The 19,108-nt window shown below is 40.5% G+C and overlaps 1 protein-coding gene across 1 annotated transcript in view; it reads right to left on the reverse strand.

Annotated features, from left to right (window-relative positions):
- Brip1 (BRCA1 interacting helicase 1) overlaps nt 1–19,108 on the reverse strand; it is a 124,083-nt gene that overhangs the window by 95,701 nt on the left and 9,274 nt on the right. The window contains exons 4-5 of the mRNA XM_051158202.1: nt 17,766–17,893; nt 15,682–15,798 (exon numbers count right to left, since the gene is read on the reverse strand). Coding sequence (XP_051014159.1) covers nt 15,682–15,798; nt 17,766–17,893 — 245 coding nt within the window. The remainder of the gene's footprint in view (nt 1–15,681; nt 15,799–17,765; nt 17,894–19,108) is intronic.

Below are 19,108 nucleotides of genomic sequence, written 5' to 3' on the forward strand. Positions count from 1 at the left end.
TCTAAAAATCTGGCATGAATGGTGGCATAAGCCTCCACTGCCAGCACTCAGGAGACTGGCAGAAAGATTCCAAACTCAAGGCCAACCTGGAATACACAACCAGACGTGACTCAAAAAGCATGGTGACACATGGTCATGTGACTCAAAAAGCATGGTGACACATGCTTGTAACCCCAGCACAGGAATGAAAAGCAAGACCATCAGGAACTGAGGCCAGGCTAGGTACATTAGATTTTCTCTCAAGAGAAGATGAAAAGGGAGGGGAGTCAAATTCTCCACAGGGGACAACTAAACATTTTGAGCGGAGTAAGTTTCTCAACTCACCATTTTGCAGCTCTCACAACTGAGTCAGTGACTCAGGTGAGCTGCCTAAGTGTATGTTAAAATCACTGGATGAGGCGTTGGAGAGATGGTTAAGAGCACTAGCTGCTTTTCCAGAGGACTGGGAGTCAATTTCCAGCACTCTCATGACAGCTCATGACTGTCTGTTAACTCCAGTTCCAGGGGATCCTACACCCTCATACAGACATATAGCAGGCAAAACACCAATTCAAATAAAATTAAAAATAAATTATTTTTTAAAAATTACTGTGTGAGCTGGGCATGGTGATCCATACCTTTAATCCAAGGTGAGTTTGAAGCAAGCCTGGACTACATAGTGAGTTCCAGGACAGCCAGATCCTGTCCCAGAAAAACTACCACCACCACCACCAACAACAACAAAATTGAGTAAAAAGCTGCGGGGGGCGGGGGGGACACAAAATAATCACAGTCTCAAAGATCACCCATGGGGCTGGAGAGATGGATCAGCAGCTAACTGCACTTGCTGTTCTTGCAGAGGGCCCAAGTTTGGTTCCCAGAACCACACTGGGCACCACTTAGAACTCCAGTTCCATGGTATCCAACACACTCTCCTGGCCTTCTCAGACACTAGCATACACATGGTGCACATGTAGGTTTGCAAGAACACATGCATGCTATTAGGGGTTGGTCTGGTGCTCTGTGTTTTCTTAGATCTGGTTGCAGTCTCACATTGTCACATGCATTGGTCAATACTGTATAAACTTTGCTCTCCAATTATCTCTGACTGGTTAACTTAAAAAGCTGAACAGCCTATAGCTGGGCAGAAGAGAGGTAGGTAGAGCTTGTATTCCTGGTCTTGGGGGTCTAAGGCAGGGACCACGAGGGACTGAAAAAGGAGGTAGAGAAAGGATGTGGCGATTAAGAACTGGCTTGATGGAGCAGAAACAGAAACATCTAGGACAGGACCAATGTAACTCTGGGCACATGGCTGGGAGACAGCAAGACTAGCATGGAGGATTAGTACAGCTGCCCAGTTATTGAGCTTAAAGCTTATTAATAAATCTTGTAAGTCTCATTTATTTGGAGTCTAGACCGGGTGATTAGAGAAAGGCTCCCAAAATACAAAATGTCTTTTCCTATATGCACCTGAAACCCCGGCACTGGGACAGAGGTAGATAGATGACCCTGAGTCTGTGGCCAGCATGGTCTGCATAGCAGGCTCTAGGCCAACCAGGCATACATAGTAAGGCCTTGTTTTAAAATAAGCAAATAAACATTTTTTAAAAATCACCCAGGATTAGCCAGCAATTACAAAGGCTTTAACCAAGCAGTTAAATTCAGCATCAACAGTGTTGAAAGAAGCCAAGTGTCCATGTGTATAAAACCACTTCGGGAAGCTAAGACAGAATGATCAAGTTTGAAGCCAGCCTGGGCCACATAGTAAGTCCTAGGCAAGCCTAGACTACATGGTGAAACCTGACCTCAAAACAATAGAAAAACACAATGGTAAGACAAGCTGGTTTCATATGATACATACAATAAACATAATCCTGAGGCCACCGTGATTGTAAAGCCAGCCGTCCAGGCTGAGAGGTAGGTCAGCGCTTGCTTAGCACAGGCAAGACATGTTCAAGACCTGCCAGGGTACAGGAAAATTCAAACAAGACATGAGAAAGAATGTGGAAACAGAAATAATGGCATGCACACACTTAGCTGTACACAGCTGTGCAGACTGTGCATTCATGATCTGTATACCTGTACATCACAAAAATACTTTAAAATGCTACCCCTCAAGACAGGAAGCGATTTTTTGTTTTCTATTTTATGATTTTTTTTCCTGTGCATGAGTGTTTCGCCTGTGTATATATGTGTATATCATGTGCATGCAGGGTATTGATAATGGAACCTGGGTCCTCTTCAAGAATAGCAAGTGTTCTTAACTGCTGAGGCATCTCTCAAGGCCCCATTTTGGTATTTTTCAGACTTCGTCAACAAATCTTCTCAAATTAAATAAGAGAACAATACTATGCTATGAAGTCACCTTGTGCACAATGACCAACATGCCAGCAACAGAACTTACACAAAGCAAGTCTGTGGGCTGGGAAGATGGCTTAGTTGACTCTCAAGCACGAGAGCCTGAGTCACCCCAGTTCTGGGCTGAGGGACAGGGTTCCTAGGGGTCACTAGCTAGCCAGCCTGGCCTCATCTGAGCATGCCAAGCCAGTGAAGACACCCTGTCTCAATAATCAAGGTGGATGACATCACACAAGTGACACAAGCACGCACACACACCTGCAGGTGCACATGTGCATACACACAACATTGTTTTGCTTCTATCGTGGACACTGTCATCACCACACACAAACCTCTAACACAGTGCCTTCCCTGTTCTCTACCAATGGCTCCTTCAATATCTGACTACTCAGTGTACTTGCCATTAGCCAGATAAGAACACTGAGCACTTGACAAGTAATTAGTGTAACTAAGTGAATTTTAATTAGCTGAAACAGACACAGTTGTTATCCAAGCCAGCCTTGCTACACTAAGCACAAACCACTGGAATAAAATGTTTGTGGAAGCCGTCAAAAGAGATCCTTGGTGGTCTGTGTTCTCTTTGTCATAATGACAGACTGGGAAGAAAGTCACTCCTTTCAACAGCAGGAACACACACTATTGCTCATCATAGCAAGTGTATTAGCACATTACAGCAGACTTGTCCTTGGTACTCTTGGTCCCTGTAAGGCTGTCGCATCACTTGTAAACTGGCATGTTTCATCAGCATTTACACTTGTTCTGGTGTCAAATTTTAATGAGCAAAAACTATGCTCAGCAGATGCGTTTATCACAACAAAACTCTGAACTTTTAACACCTCGTTTTTTTCTGAAGTCAGCCTATTGAATACTGTTTCTTTCAATACTGGCGTTTGGGCGGACATCTTCGTTTCTTTCACCGTCGGTATACCACTGGGCGGTGTGTCCACTCTAACAGAGACACACAACCTAATACCTGCCCCAGCTCTGCGTGTGAGCCTCAGGGAGCGCGCTTCTATATTTCACTTCAACCGTTTCTCCTTCTGTTTCTTCACTCCACAGGCAGCAGTCACTCTAAGCCCCACACCCCACTGTCCGCTCTCTAACAGCTTCGGTCCTTGTGCTATAAATATAAATGTTTCCTCTTTCTCTTGTCACTGTGACTCACGGGAGCATCTGCAGGCAGTCTCAGACAGTTCCAACAACAAATATTTATACCACCTGAGTGAAGAAAACAGTGAGCAATGCAATGGCCGCGTGTAGCGTCTCAGGAGGGAGCCGCCATTTGTGCGCCGCCCTCTCACCTACCAGTATATTAGCCTCTGTGGGAATGCTTGTTTGGGGTGATATGGGTGTACATGGAAAAGACGTATCACAGCTGAAGATACAGGAAGAGGTGTGTTGCGTTCCCTCTGCACACTTTGCCCTGCCAACTTAGAAACATTGAATCCATCTGTGGTCTGGTTTGGTTTTCTTGTCAGTTCATGGCCTTTGTTAACTCGTACATACTCACTCACTCGTCTTCTGGCTCACTGCAGCAGTAAGACAGACAAGATTGTCCCCATAATGTCTGTCAAAGGCATTGGACATAAAGAAGGGCACAGTCAACCAAGGTGACTAACACTGTCATTTCCATGTACCTTGTAGTATTTTAGGACAGCTGACTTAAGCATCTTTGTCATAAGCTCATTCTTCTTGTAAATGGTCTATGACCATAAAGTCTTAAGGCAAAATGGCACAAAGAGCCCTTTGAAATGTTGCAGTCAAAGTACACTTCTTCTCCAGCAAAGATCAACCTTTGCTGATCATGAGAAACTCCTTCCTTATCCTGGATCTTGGCCTTTGGTCTTCCCTTAAGTTTGTTTGGGTTTGTTGTTGTTGTTTGTTTTTGCAAAAATTTGCATCATGGAGCTAGAGAGATGGATCATCCATTAACATTGCTTCCTGCTCTTCCAGAGGACACAAGTTTGATTCCTAACATCTACATTGGGTTGTTCATAACGGCCTGTATCTAGCTCCAGGGGATCTGGCTCCCTCTTCTGGCCTCCACAGGCACATGCCTACACATGGCACACATTCACACAAACATACAAATAAATTAAAATAAAAAGTAAATCTTTAAAGTATATTTACCATAACACACTTGGAGGCATACATCTTTTAATCCCAGCATTCAGGAGGCGGAGTTAGGCAGATCTCTGAATGTGATGCCAGTAACTTCTGGCTTTGTTTACTAAGGCTGAAATAGACTGGAACAAGAGTTGACAACATTTTCTCTAACGGGAAAAGATTAAATACTTTAAGTTTTATGGGCTATAGAGGCTACTCAACTCCTTTAATTCTATTTTGCTTTGTTTGAGGCAGAGTCTCACTATGTGCCACATTGGCCTAGAACTATTAAGCGCTAGTATTAAGTGTAGCACCATATCTGGTCTCCAACTCTACTATCAAAGAACAAAGTATAGCAGATAATGTCTAAATGGATGTAAACTATTCCAACATAAACACATACATACACACAAACCAGTCAACAAAAGAAAATATTCTTTATAACAACAGGCATCAGGCTATTATTAGCCCAATAAGTCAGCATGTCACAGACATTAACCCATACAAAAAGATGACATCAAAATTCACATGCCAAAATAGGCCAGTAAAATATAGCAAATAAAATCCGGATGCTATGAACTGTAAATTTCATGAAAAAAAGTATGGACATAACATATACTAAAATGCAAAAAGGACCACAAATCCCTGGTACTTTCTGAGTATTACTCAACTCTTCTCACAAAGACAATAAGCTGCCTCCCTTCTATCTATTCTTATGACTTGAATTTGGCGACTGTAACATTAGAAAACCCGACACGGAGACTCCAAAGCACTTGCATCATGTGGTTTGTTCTCTTGAAACCCTGAGTAGACAGAGCCTTCTAAACACTGACAGCTACCCATACTAGACCTGTAGCCAACCAACAATGACCTCCTCGAACCAAGGCTGATTTCCTGACCCACCTGCTGATCACAGCACAGGATGCCAAGTAACATTAGCAGAAAATACACACAGCTGAGGGTGGCCAAAATGGAGTCCCCAAAAGTAAGCTAAATAAACGATTAGTTTGTTTTACAGCAATGGACAATTATGTGTATGTTCATACATTCGAATACAAGTAAACACATAAAAGCAGAGAGCAGGCAAAACATCAGGGTTGACAGAAGAAATAGTTGAATTAAGGATTAATGTTAATAACTTATATAGTTTTGATGGTTTCTAAATTTCACTTAATAGATACTACTTTTGTATTCGGGGGCGGGGGTGGAAGTCATTAAATATACAAAGTGGGGACTAGAGAGATAGCTCAGAAGTTAAGAGCATGACTGCTCCTCCAGAGGACCCAGGTTCGATTCCTAGCACCTACATCGTCGTTTATAATCATCTCTAATTCTAGTTTCAGTAGATAGAACACCCTCCAGCCTCCACAGGCATCAGATATGCACATGGTACACAAACAGAGATCAAACATACACATAAAATACAGTTATAAAATATATTTTGAAAAATACAAAATTCTGAAGAGCAAGATGGCTCACTGGATAAAGATGTCTAAGACAAGCCCAGCACATACACAAACACAAATAAGTAGATGTAACAAAATTTTACAAAATTCAGGGGCTGGAAAAATAACTCAGTGGTTAAGAACATGCACTGCTCTTGCAGAGGACCCAAGTTTGTTTCCCAGCATCCATGTTAAGAGGCTTACAACTGCCTGTCACTCCAGCTCCAGGGGCTCCGACACTCTCTTTTGGACTCTTTGGACATTAGTACATACATGCACATTTCCAAACAGACCCACGGGTATATATAACATGTCAAAAAAAACTTTTTAAAAATACAAAAATTAGTTCTGGTGGGGAATGCTTCTAGCCCTAGCACTTGGCAGAAGCAGAGACAGAAGGATCTCTGTCATTTCAAGGCTAGCCTGGTCTACACAGCAAATTCCAGATCAGGCAACGCCCAGTGAGACTATATATATAAAAAAAAATCAATTAAAAAATTATTTTTCATTACTATTGAAAGTCTAAAAATATAAATATTCTTGACTTAATAAACAGATTTTTCAATTCAAACAGACAGTTTTGGAATGATTACAAGTATTAGGAAAACAACAAACCAGAAAAAAAAAAATCATGGTTTGAGGAGATGCTAATCAAACTTCAGTAGTTTTAGAATTATAATAAAACACCAAATACTGGAAGGCTCAGGAGAGAATTAATAAGAAAGTGGAAAGCACAATGTGAAGGCAACAAAATACATAACACTAATAACAGAAGAAAAAAGCAAAATAAGCATATTTCAAAAAAAGATAACTAGCAGAACAGACAAGTTGGAAATCACTGGTTTAGAAGTAAAGCTGGCCAGGTGTGGTAGTGTACAACTTTAATCCCAGGCCTCGGGAGGCAGAGGCAGGCAGATCTCTGTGAGGCCAGCCTGGTCTACAAAGTGAGTCTAGGACAGCCAAGGCTACACAGAGAAACTCTGTCTCAAAAAAGTCAAAAACAGAAGAAGGAGGGGGAGGAAGAAGGGGAGCAGGAGGAGGAAGAAGAGGAGGAAGAAGGGCAGCAGGAGGAGGAGCAGGAGGAGGAGGAGAAAACTGAAAGCCAGGTGATGGTGACACACACCTTTGATCCTAGCACTCAGGAGGCAGAGACAGGTAGATCTCTTTGAGTTCAAGGCCAGCCTGGTCTACAGAGAGAGTTCCAGGACCTCCAGGGCTACACAGAGAAACCGTGCTGGGACAGCGGAGGACAGGGTATAAGTAAAAATGAGCAAAGAACACAATCAGTAGGGTCTCTTGGCTTTTTGTTTGAAGCTACGTTGGACTCTTAGGTTTTTTACTATATATATTGAAGGAGTGCAGACACCAATATATAAAAACTTAAGATATGGTAATAACAAAACATTGAAAGCAAGAGAGATCATTCTTTAAGTGATCCTGGGAAAATTGATCTTCTATTTAAACAACAGATAGTTAGAGCCTGGCCTTACACATTAAAATAAACACTAAAAGAGACAGCTCGGGGCTGGAGAGATGGCTCAGTGGTTAAGAGCACTGACTGCCTCTCCAGAGGTCCTCAGTTCAATTCCCAGCAACCACATGGTGGCTCACAACCATCTATAATGAGATCTAGTGCCCTCTTCTGGCCTGCAGGTGTACATGCAGGCAGAGCACTGTATACCTAATAATAAACAAATCTTTAAAAAAAAAAAAAAAGATACAGTTGGACTTTTGCAGGCACTATGCACACATGCAGTACACAGGAATACATGTACACAAAGCACCCCCACACATAAAACAAAATAATAGAAACAGTTAATCTCTAACTGCCCCACATGTATTGTGATCACCTTTCTCTAATTCTCAGACTGACCGCTGAAGGCCAGTTGGTCCCATTCTGCTGTCTTCTACTTTATTCTACACAGGGTCTCACCAGACCATCTTCAGCCTCGAGGTCACAGTCCTCCTGCCTTAGCCTTCTCAGCTGGTGAGACTTCAGGCCTGAACCAACCTAGGTAAAGATATTTTACTGGCGGGACCAGTGGTGGTGATCCTAGCAACAGAAGCAGAGGCAGGCGGATCTGTGAGTTCAAGGTCAGCCTGGTCTACAGAGTGAACTCCAGAACAGCTAAAATTTTGTCTCAAAAAAACAAAAACAAAAACAAGGGCTGGAGAGATGGCTCAGAGGTTAAGTACATTAGCTGCTCTTCCAGAGGTCCTGAGTTCAATTCCCAGCAACCACATGGTGGCTCACAACCATCTGTAAAGAAATCGGGTGCCCTCTTCTGGCATGCAAGTGTACATGTCGGCAAAACACTGTATACATAAATAAATAAATATTTTTTTTTCACTTTAAAAAAAACAAAAAAAAAAGGATTATTTAATGTCAGGCATATCAAATAATAAAATCTATTTTTTCTCACATATATTTTTATCGTCAGCTAACAACAAAAGCTATAAATAGCCGGGCGGTGGTGGCACAGGCCTTTAATTCCAGCACTCAGGAGGCAGAGGGAGGTGGATCCCTGTGAGTTCAAGGCCAGCCTGGACTACAATGCAAGTCCAGGACAGCAAAGGCTACAGAGAAACCCTGTCTTGAAAAACAAACAAACAAACAAACAAAAGGAAAGCTATAAGTAATAGAGTCATGCATTTTTTAAACTTAGGTCTTTTCTCCCCCACTCATATATTCAACAATTATGTGAGCACGAAGTGTAGGCTCTGTCCTAGATGCTGTGCATAAAAATGTAAAAAACAGATATTGTACCGGCTCCTCTCAACAGCCTAGCAATGAGGTGAACAAGGCAGGTAAGACGTGCACGGATGCTAAGTTTTTGCAAACACTGTAGGGAGAACAGATAGGATGCTGGGAAACTAAAGGAGAAACTACCTGGAAGCAATACTTACAAAGGTCTGCACCTGCTGTACAACCTGCGACAGCACAGAACTGGACTCCTTCATGCCAGCTCTGGAGGAATTTCACCATTCTAACCTGGCTTCTCCACGCAACAGCCTTGTGAGATGAACCAGTTACTTAAACATGTACCTCAGTTTTCTCTTGTAGAACTAGGGGAAACAATACCTCCCCCATGAGACTGATATAACTAAATCAAATGCTTTTGTTTTATTTTGAAACTAAGCACAAAGAAAAAATTCATATAATTTGACAAAAAAAAAATTTGCTCACATGAATCTGTACTTTCTAAGTGGATTAACTTTCCAAAACTACTTAGAGACATGTCCTAACACACAATAATCATCACCATATATATGCAGCTATCATACTGCTAACTAGTCATTTTAAATAGAAGTAAATTAAAATTAAGAAAATGACTTGTAAAACACCATCAGAGAAAATGGGTAATATTTCTCATAAGATTCTAGGATACCTTCAAGTAGAAAGAGAAAGACAAGGACATAGGGAAAAGAGAAGAAACGGAGGGGATAGGAGCTGAAGAGTATAGGAAAAAGAAAAGGAGGAAAGAAGTCCAAGAGCTCCTAGGCAAAGGTCAACAGCGCACTCTACTGGACCTACGTCTCTCCTACACACTGAACAAAAACACTAACTCAAATAGAATTATTGTAATTAATATATTTAATGCTAACATCTGCTCAAAAAAAACAAAACACTGGAATAAGCATAAAACACGTTGGTAATTGCATTACTCATTATAAAGACTTACTTAAAAATACAAATCAATTCCTAAGAAAGTGATTATAAATGCTGGGGAAAAGCAGCATTAGATTAACATTATCCCCCAAAACACTTTCTCTTGACAACGTTCTGACCATGTGAAGACTGATGTCTCACTAGATTGCTGACATATGAATTATCAGAAAATAAATCTAAAAGCCAAGTGTGGTACCAACACTGTAATTACCAGCACTCAGGAGTTGGAGGCAAGCTGCAGTCCAAGGACAAGTTACATTAGGAGCTGAAGGCGAGCCTGAGACCTGTGAGACCTGCCTCAAACAAACAAACCGAAACAAAAGGACAATTAAAAGAAACTAACAGGAGCTAAAGAGATGGCTCAGCAGTTAAAAGCACTGGCTGCTCTTCCAGAGAATCCAGGTTGGGTTGCCAGCACCCTCGTGGCAGCTCACAGCTGACTGTTACTCTAGTTTAAGGCGCTCAGATGATGCTCTCTTCTCACCTCCATGGGCACTGCACACACACACACACACACACACACACACACACACACACACACGGTGCACATGTGTACATGTAGATGAAACACCCATACAAATAAAACAACAACAAAAAGAACTTGGAGCCGCTCCCACTTTGAGGAATTCTTTCTTAATTTTCTTTAATAAATCTGTATTTAGGTCTGCAAAGGTGGCTCAGAGGTTTAGAGCACTTGCTGCCCTGGCAGAAGACCTGACTTCAGTCCCCAGAACCCATGTTGAGACAACTCACAATCTCTTGTAACCTCAACTCTAGGGGATCTTACAACCTCTTTTGCACTCCACAGGCACCACCACACACGCGCGCGCACACACAGAGACACATACACATAAAGTAAGTCTATGTTACTCTGCCTTACGAAAAGAAAAGGTTGATCTACAATGTTCAGAAAGTGAACCAGATGTAGGTAATGAACTGTTATTTAAATACAAAAAGATATCGACTTCTATTTTGTTTCCTCTCCTCTTTTTATAAAAATGTTTTTTAGCCCCTAAAAGGCCTCACAGCAATATTGGTAAGACCTCTTGAGATCATTTAATACTCTGAACTTAACCATGCTGTCCTACTGTGCACTTAGCTTGTTTAAGTTTAACATGCCTTTAAGAAAGCAGTGGATTGCTGGGCGTGGTGGCGCATGCCTTTAATCCCAGAACTCCAGAGGCAGAGACAGGCGGATTGCTGTGAGTTCGAGGCCAGCCTGGTCTACAAAGTGAGTCACAAAGGATACACAGAGAGACCCTGTCTCAAAAAAAGAAAAAAAAAAAAGGAAAACAGTGGGCCAATCTTACTATGCCTTGAATGTCCCATGCAACGAGCTTTTACACTCTAAGCTAATCTTCCATATCCCTGATCCAGAATAATACGTGTGTGTTGCAACCATTTGCTGAAAGCAAGAAACATCTTGTACAACAAATATCCACCATAAATGTTGGACGCAACCTACGAATACAGACTGATGGCAAATGCCTGCAGTGCTGAATACTTCTGAGTCAGGTGGGGTCAGCACAATGACCTCTTTCCCTGTGAACCTCTGTTGAAGACTTAGTAAGAAGCCCCCTCATTCCTTTCCCATGTTATTTCCTCTGTGCTGTTCAATAACCGCAGCCCGGGGCTTCACCCCAGCACCACAGAAACTAGGCTTATTGGCACATGCCTGTAATTCCAGCATTTCCCAGGAAGGATCAAAGTTCAAGGTCATCCTTGGCGACACCGGAGCTGGAGGCCTCACCACAGCTCAGTGACAGGAAGTCGGGCACTGAATTAAACAGTAAAATATCGGATATGACCTCAAGCACATAAAAAAGGTTTAGGTGGTATAGGTTAAAATATGCAAGATGAGAGCTGGAGAGATGGCTTAGTGGGCCAGCGTGTTTGTTGCTCTTTCAGGGGACCTGGGTTTAGTTGCCAGCTTTCATATTAGATAGCTCAAATTCATTGCTTTCTTCTGGATTCTGTAGGCAGCTGAACACATTCGGTATGCGTACATATACAAAAAAAAAAAAAAAAAAAAAAAAAAAAACAGAGGAGGGCTAGCAAGATGGCTCAGTAGTCAAACAAGCCTGACAACCTGAGGTTGAGCCCCAGAATCCACATGAAAATGAAAGGAGTAAACTCAGTCCACAAACCTGCCCTCTGATGTCTAGACATGCTCCATACCATGTGCAGGCCCCAACATCATACATGCATACAATAATAATAAATACAATTCAAAATATGACAGACGAAATAGAGGCATATGATCTTTTAACAAGAAAAGTTTCAAATCGGGATTTTATTTTTCTACTTTATATTCAATTCAATAGTAAATTAACTTCAAAATTTACTACACAGAGCTGAAGAGATGGCGCACTAGTTAAAAGCACTTGCTGCTCTTGCAGAGGACCCAGGTTAGGTTCCTAGCACCCACATGGTGACTGACACCTGTCTGTGGCTCCAGTTCCAAAGGATCTAAACTCTTCTAAACTCTGCAGACACCAGAAACACACATGGTAGACAAACATACATGCAGTCAAAACACTGATACACATAAAATAAATATTTTTAAAGAACCTGCTACATAGTAAATATTAAAATATAAAATAAATATGCATGAAATGTATTTTTGTTCTAATTCATATAAAATCATATTTGTATTTGTAAAGATTAAAATATGTTACATCAGCAAAGTAAAATCCTAAAAGAAAAAAACAGTCCTTACCCAGCATTTCATTCTTACAGGAGAATCATCTATTTCTAATACAATTACTATTAGCAGTAGTATTTTATGACCATGGAGGTTACTAATCTTAACTTTCTGAAAAACTAGGTGCACTAATTAATGCCAAATATCAGGAAGTATTCGCTAGCATTAACATTTTTCTAAGGTACAAATAAGAAAAACAGGGGCTGGAGAGATGGCTCAGCAGTTAAAAGCACTGACTGCTTTTCCAGAGTTCAATTCCCAGCACCCACATGGCAGTTTACAACTGTCTGTAACTGCAAGATCTGACACCCTCACATGGACACACATGCAGGCAAAACACAAATGAACATGAAATAAAGATAATTTTAAAAAAAAGAAAAAGAGTGCACATTCACTATGACTATACATTCTATAATGATCGTTTCCATTGTAATTACTTATTCTACTGCCTGTTAAGAAGTAAAAAAACAGATCTTTTTAATTTAAGAATCTGTGACACTGTGGCACTGCTCTTCCAGAGGTACTTGGGTTCCCAGCACCCATACGGTGGCTCGCGACCATTTGTAACTATAGTTCCAGAGGATCTGATGCCTGTCCTCTTATGGCCTCCATGGGCACCAGGCATACATGAGATGCACAGACATTCATATACATAAAATTAAATAAATTTCAAAACTTGTGGCATATTTTGCCTAGTCATTCAGAAGATGCATAACGCTATATATTCACACTTTTTATTACAAACTTAGAGCAATATAAGAACAAATACTGGACCACAAGCATACACTCTTAACAGTGTTCTAAGCATCAGTACTAACAGTGGGAAGCCCCACACCAGTCCTCATGTGGTATGTCACTACCAAAACAAAAACAACCGAAAACATAGACTTTTACCCTCAGGTTACGATTGTGTCCCATGTATCTGAAACATTTTTCATGATATAGAAATTCACCTTCAGGCTATGTCTGTGTGCCATGTTAATAAAACATTTTTTACGGTTAGATTTGGGTCTCATTACAAGACATCTCAGCACATAAAGTCTATGTGAATACTTTAAAATCTGGGAAACTAAAAAATGTGAAGCATCTTCAGTACCAAGCATCTCAGATAGGAAATACAGATGAACCTAGAGGATGTCAGAGAGAAATAAATCACAAGTGGAGAAAAAGACTGCAATTTCACCTATATGAAAAACCTAAAAAGGTCAAGTACAGAGAAGCAAAGAACAATGTCCCTAGGAGATGACGAAGTGCAGTTCAGGTGAGGACACTGCTCCAAGGACACAAAGATTCAGTCACACGGGGTGAATCAAGTCTACAAACACCACGAACACACATGACTCTAGTTTATACTCCACTACATATCAGAAATTCATTACAACTAGATTTCACATGTTCTTATACACACACAAAGGCATACAAACCATGTGAGGTGAGTATAGTAATTAGATTAACTTTATTAATAAATTTAGCATATGTAAGGATACCAAACACCATCTGTATATATATATATTAAACACACAATTTTATGTAAAAATCCACATGCAGGCAGTTGGTTCCAGTATCCGTTCCTTTTGCGTGTGCATGTATCTTTGTATGTTCTGTGTGTGACGCATGCACGTGAATGTGCAGGTGTGTGTGCCCACAAGTGTAGAGCTGAACATAGGTAGGTCTCTTCTTCTCTGAGACAGTGTCTCTCACTGCATTGGAAACTCGCCATTTTGGTTAGGCTGGCTGGCCAGTTAGCTCTCAGAAGCCTCCTGTCTCCACCTCAATGCTGGCATTACAGACACAAGCAGCCATAGCCAGCTTTTTACCCAGGTCCTCACATTTGCAGAGCAAATGCTTGGACCCATTTCTCCAACCCACCAGAGTCCATTCATTTAACAAATAGAGAACCAAACCTCCAGCTAGTCATAGTGGCACACAACTGTACTCCCAGGGCCTTGATAAGCTGAGGTAAAAGGACTTCTAGAATCCACAAGTTCAAGGCCATCCTGAGCAACAAGATCTACCCTCTCAAACACTTTTTGAGACGGGATTAGGTCCCAAGCCAATCTCTTAACTCATGATCTTCCTGCATCAGCCTCCCAGGGCTTGCATTATAGCCAAGAAACTATGTTTTGTTTTAAATATAAGATAAAGGACTAGAAGGAGCCTAGAGAGATGGCTCAGTGGTTAAGAGCACTGACTGCTCTTCCAAAGGTCCTGAGTTCAATTCCCAACAACCACATGGTAGTTCACAACCATCTATAATGTGATCTGATGTGTACTGTATTCATAATAAATAAAAAAAGATAAAGGACTAGAGAGACAGCTCAGCCATTAAGAATGCTTGTTGTTCTTGCACAGGCACAAAATTCAGTTCTCAGAATCCACAACAGGTGGCTAACAATTGCCTGTAATTCCAGTTCCAGGGAATCACATAGCCAGATTCACTTGTCCCTGGCCATTCCCAACTCCAATACAATAAAATCTTTAAAAAAAAAAAAAGCCAGGCGGTGGTGGCGCACGCCTTTAATCCCAGCACTCGGGAGGCAGAGGCAGGCGGATCGCTGTGAGTTAGAGGCCAGCCTGGTCTACAAAGTGAGTCTAGGGGCTACACAGAGAGACCCTGTCTCACAAAAGGAAAAAAAAAAAAAGTAAACAATAAGACGCGGAAACTTAAGTCTTGTAGTATGTACCCAGGAGGATGAGGAAAAAGAATCACAAATTGAGGCAGGCCTGGGCTACACAGTAAGTTCAAGGTGGCCTGAGTTAGCAAAAATATATATAAATAATAAAAACAAAAAGATAAAAAAAATAAAAATAGAGTTGGAGAGAGGGCTCCTGGCTCACAAGTGTCTGTGCCTCCAATTCCAGGGGCTCTGACAGCCTCTCCCTGGAGTTCAATCTTAGGAAGCCACACAACAGGAGAGAACCTCCGCATGCCTGAAGCAGCATGCATGTACTCCCACCCAATAAAGACACAGGTAGATGCATGTGATATTTTTAAATTAGAAGCAATGGAAGAAGACACCTGGCATCCACCACTAGCAGTCACATGTGCACACATGTACACAGAGAGAGAGAGGGAGAGAGGGAGGGAGGAAGAGGGGAGGAGAGAGAGGGAGAGAGAGAAAGAGAGAGAACTTTTTTAAAAGTTTTAGAAAACAACAAACATCAAAACAGAAAAAAAAGAAAAAGACCATCCAGATACTCTTTTAGTACCGGCTCTTTCACTGACTTTACACACAGGAAACACACAGAGAGGAGGGGCTTTCATCTCACACGTTAGTGAGCACAAAGGCAACAGCACTGTTTAAGACTTTGAGCTCTTCTACTGTTCAAAACATGCTTTTCTTTCTCTACTTTCAAAAACAGATTTAGAAAACTCCCTATTCTCCTTCCTTAAACTAAGCGATGATATAAATACGTACATTTTGGAAAGAGGAGCTTGTCTTTCCTACAGGAGACGCAGGCTTGACTCTCTGTTCTGAAGCTACTTGTGCATCCAAATGGTGGACGTCCTTTTCCAAACAGTGACGTTTTCTCATCTATAAACACAGAACCAGATGAAGAACAGCCTGACTGTGAATTTCTCTACATTCCCTTTTCTTACTCCTACTTAGTAATAGTAAAAACTTCAAATCCAAACAAATAGAGATTTCATAACACCATTTATGTCAAAGAGAATATATAGTAATAACTCTTGGGTCCTATCAAGTATTGATGTGTAAAAATTACAGTATTACAATGATCTTCCTATAAATAGTCAGACCACGTAGACATTAAATACAGCATTATAGCAAATCCCAAGCGCAAACCTAATTGGAAACTACATCAATAATTAAGCTAAATCCTAGATTCCGGCTTCATTCATAATTGGTACTTTTATAAAAATAAGCTAGTTTATACCGCTAAAATCAAGATTTAATTCCAGAAATTGTTGGTATATATTTAAACTATGTAAAACTAGAACACACACAATTTACATATATCCACCTGAAAGTATTCAGTTATTGACATACAAGTAACATGTTAATTCATCAATAATCCCTCATTTACAAGTGGCATACATTTCAAGAAAAATGTGTTCCTCTACAAAAAGTACAGTCCATGAGCAATAAGAGAGAGGATAAATAAATAAGTAAGTAAATACAAACCGGGGGGGGGGGGGAATAAGTACATTCCATATGAAGTATCTGGTAATTCAGGTCTTTAAACAAGTTTTAGAAACCTGCGTGTGCTGTGGTGTAAGAGCCAGGTGTGTGTGTGCTGCATGCCTGAGACCTCAGTGATGCAGACCACTAAGGAAGGACCATGAGTTTAAAGCCAGCCTGGGGAACTCAGGAAGATCCTGTCTCAAGACGAATCTTAAAAGCTCCCTGGGAAGAAATGCTTACATGCTGGAGGACCTGGGTTCAATACCTGACAAGTACAAATAGCAAAAACACCACTAAAACAACATTAAACCTCAATAAATAAAAGTAAACTTTGTCATTATGCTTAAACTTGTCAATGCCAAAGCTCTCTATAATGTGAGAATTCCTATCAAAGGTATTTGAACCAAAAGAAAATGCCTTTATTAGGTAAAAAGTAATGAAAAGTTTGAAAAGTACAGTAACGAGAGGTTGGAGAAATAGTTTAGCGGTTGAGAGCGCTTGTTGCTCTTGCAGAGGACACGATTTCAGCACCCACACGGTGGTTCACAATCACCCAGACCTCCAGTTCCAGGGGATCTGGGAACCTCTTCTGACCTCTGTTGGCACCAGGCACAAATGTGTTGCACATGCAGGCCAAACATAAAATAAAACATGAAGCATTCTGTATTTTTAATATTGTCTTACATATAAGATCTAGTTTAATAAAAAAAAAAAAAAGCAATAGTGGGGCTGGAGAGATGGCTCAGCGGCTAAGAGCACTGACTGCTCTTCCAGAGGTCATGAGTTCAATTCCCAGCAACCACATGGTGGCTCACAACCATCTGTAATGTGATCTGATGCCCTCCTCTGGCATGCAGGTGTGCATGTAGGCAGAGCTCTGTATGCATAGTAATAAATAAATAAATCTTAAAAAAAAAAAAAAAGCAATAGTAAGATGTAAGAGAAGAAATAAGCGTCATGTAAAAGAAGACCAGCAGGGTGGGAAGAATAAAAGAGTATTACTATGCTCAAAACATGTAATGCTCATGTATAAAAATGTCATCATAAAATCTATTATTTTATATAATAAATTCTATTAATAATTTTGAAAATTTATAATTCTGAAAAACTATACAGTTGCTATATGTTTAGGATATGCCTTAAGTAAATGCTATCAAACTCGCCACACATAAGAAAACATCATGAAGTTGCTTTGATTATGTTAGTGTGAACAGCCTGCTGTACTAACAAGTTCCTCTGTAGCAAGTAACAATGAAATGAAAACAAGCATTTACTTCAAAGTCATGACACATTTAACTACTCTCGGCCGGTACCTAACTAGATGTCTAGGTTATTTTAACAGACAATGAACTCCTTACCTGCTGTGTAGTTTCTAAGGGTCGGATTCTTTTCTTCTCTACCTGAAAATCATCATCTTCATTTCTGTGTACCGATGCCTGTTTCTTGGCAGATAACTTCGCAGCCAGAGTATTTTTTTCAGGAGAGTCTTATATAAAAGTTAATTTTACAATAAATACGTTAAATTTAGAATGAATATATTGCTTAAAAAGACTTATCCTACATAATTTTTAGAAGAAAACCAAGATTTGAGACAGTTCTATAAATTTGATAATATAGTTTAAAACCTATGGTTTTTGTTTTTTTTTTCCATTGGCTGGTTGATTGAGACAGGGTCTCGCTATGTAGCCCTGGCTGGCCTGAAATTCCATACATAGACCAGGCTAGCCTCAAACTCAAAGAAACCAACCTGCTTCTGCCTATGAAATTAAAGATAAGTGCCAAGACATCTAGCAAGGTATTATTTTTAACATTTTATCAATCAATTTGCTTTTACCATAAATACAACAAGAATTTAACAGGAAACACCCAGTTTGTTTTCCCCCCAGACTCCCGTTTTGCAGCCCTATTACTTAGGGCTTAGGAAATACAAGTGTAGGGGTTAGAAGTGTAGCTCAGGTAGAGCAGTTGCCTGGCATGTGGGAAGCCGTAGGTTCAATCCCTAATGCAAAGGACCCTGACAAAATACGCAAACTAAGTCCCTCAGGGCGCGGCAAGCGCTCCTTCACTCTGTGAAAGCTCTATGCTCCTTCCCTCTGAGGGCCATCCTGCTCTTTAGGCCATAAATACTGTTCATAGAATAAAACTCCTAGAATGGCTTAATCTCACAATGCTGAAAGCGCATTCTTAAAACCACCAAAAACCGCCTACCTCCTAAATTATAAAAACTATTCCCATTTTACCAAAGTGAACGGGGAATTTTACAGAAATCTGCCCGACATTACAAAGTTAGTAATTCGCAGAGCTTAGGTTCCACAGATTTGCCATTTACTTCAAAATCCTTAAGTATAACTTCAATGCTGAAAACTACAACATCCTGTTTTCAGAAACCATGGCAAACACATTTCCTTTTCCTCAATGTCCATAACACGATTTTTCACTCTGCATTATCCACTATCCATTAGCTCTTCCCATTTCTGATGGACCTTTTCTTTTTAAAAAAAAAAAAAGTCTTTCTTTTATTTCCTTTTGTTTTTCTTTTTAAGATTTTTTTTAAAAAAATATTTATTTATTAATTATGCATACACTGTTTTTGCCTGTGGGTATGCCGGTGTGTCAGAAGAGAGCACCAGATCTCACCATAGATGGTTGTGAGCCACCATATGGTTGCTGGGAATTGAACTCAGGACCTCTGGAAGAGCAT

This window comes from Acomys russatus, chromosome 16, assembly GCF_903995435.1.
Source record: "Acomys russatus chromosome 16, mAcoRus1.1, whole genome shotgun sequence".
Taxonomy (NCBI): domain Eukaryota; kingdom Metazoa; phylum Chordata; class Mammalia; order Rodentia; family Muridae; genus Acomys; species Acomys russatus.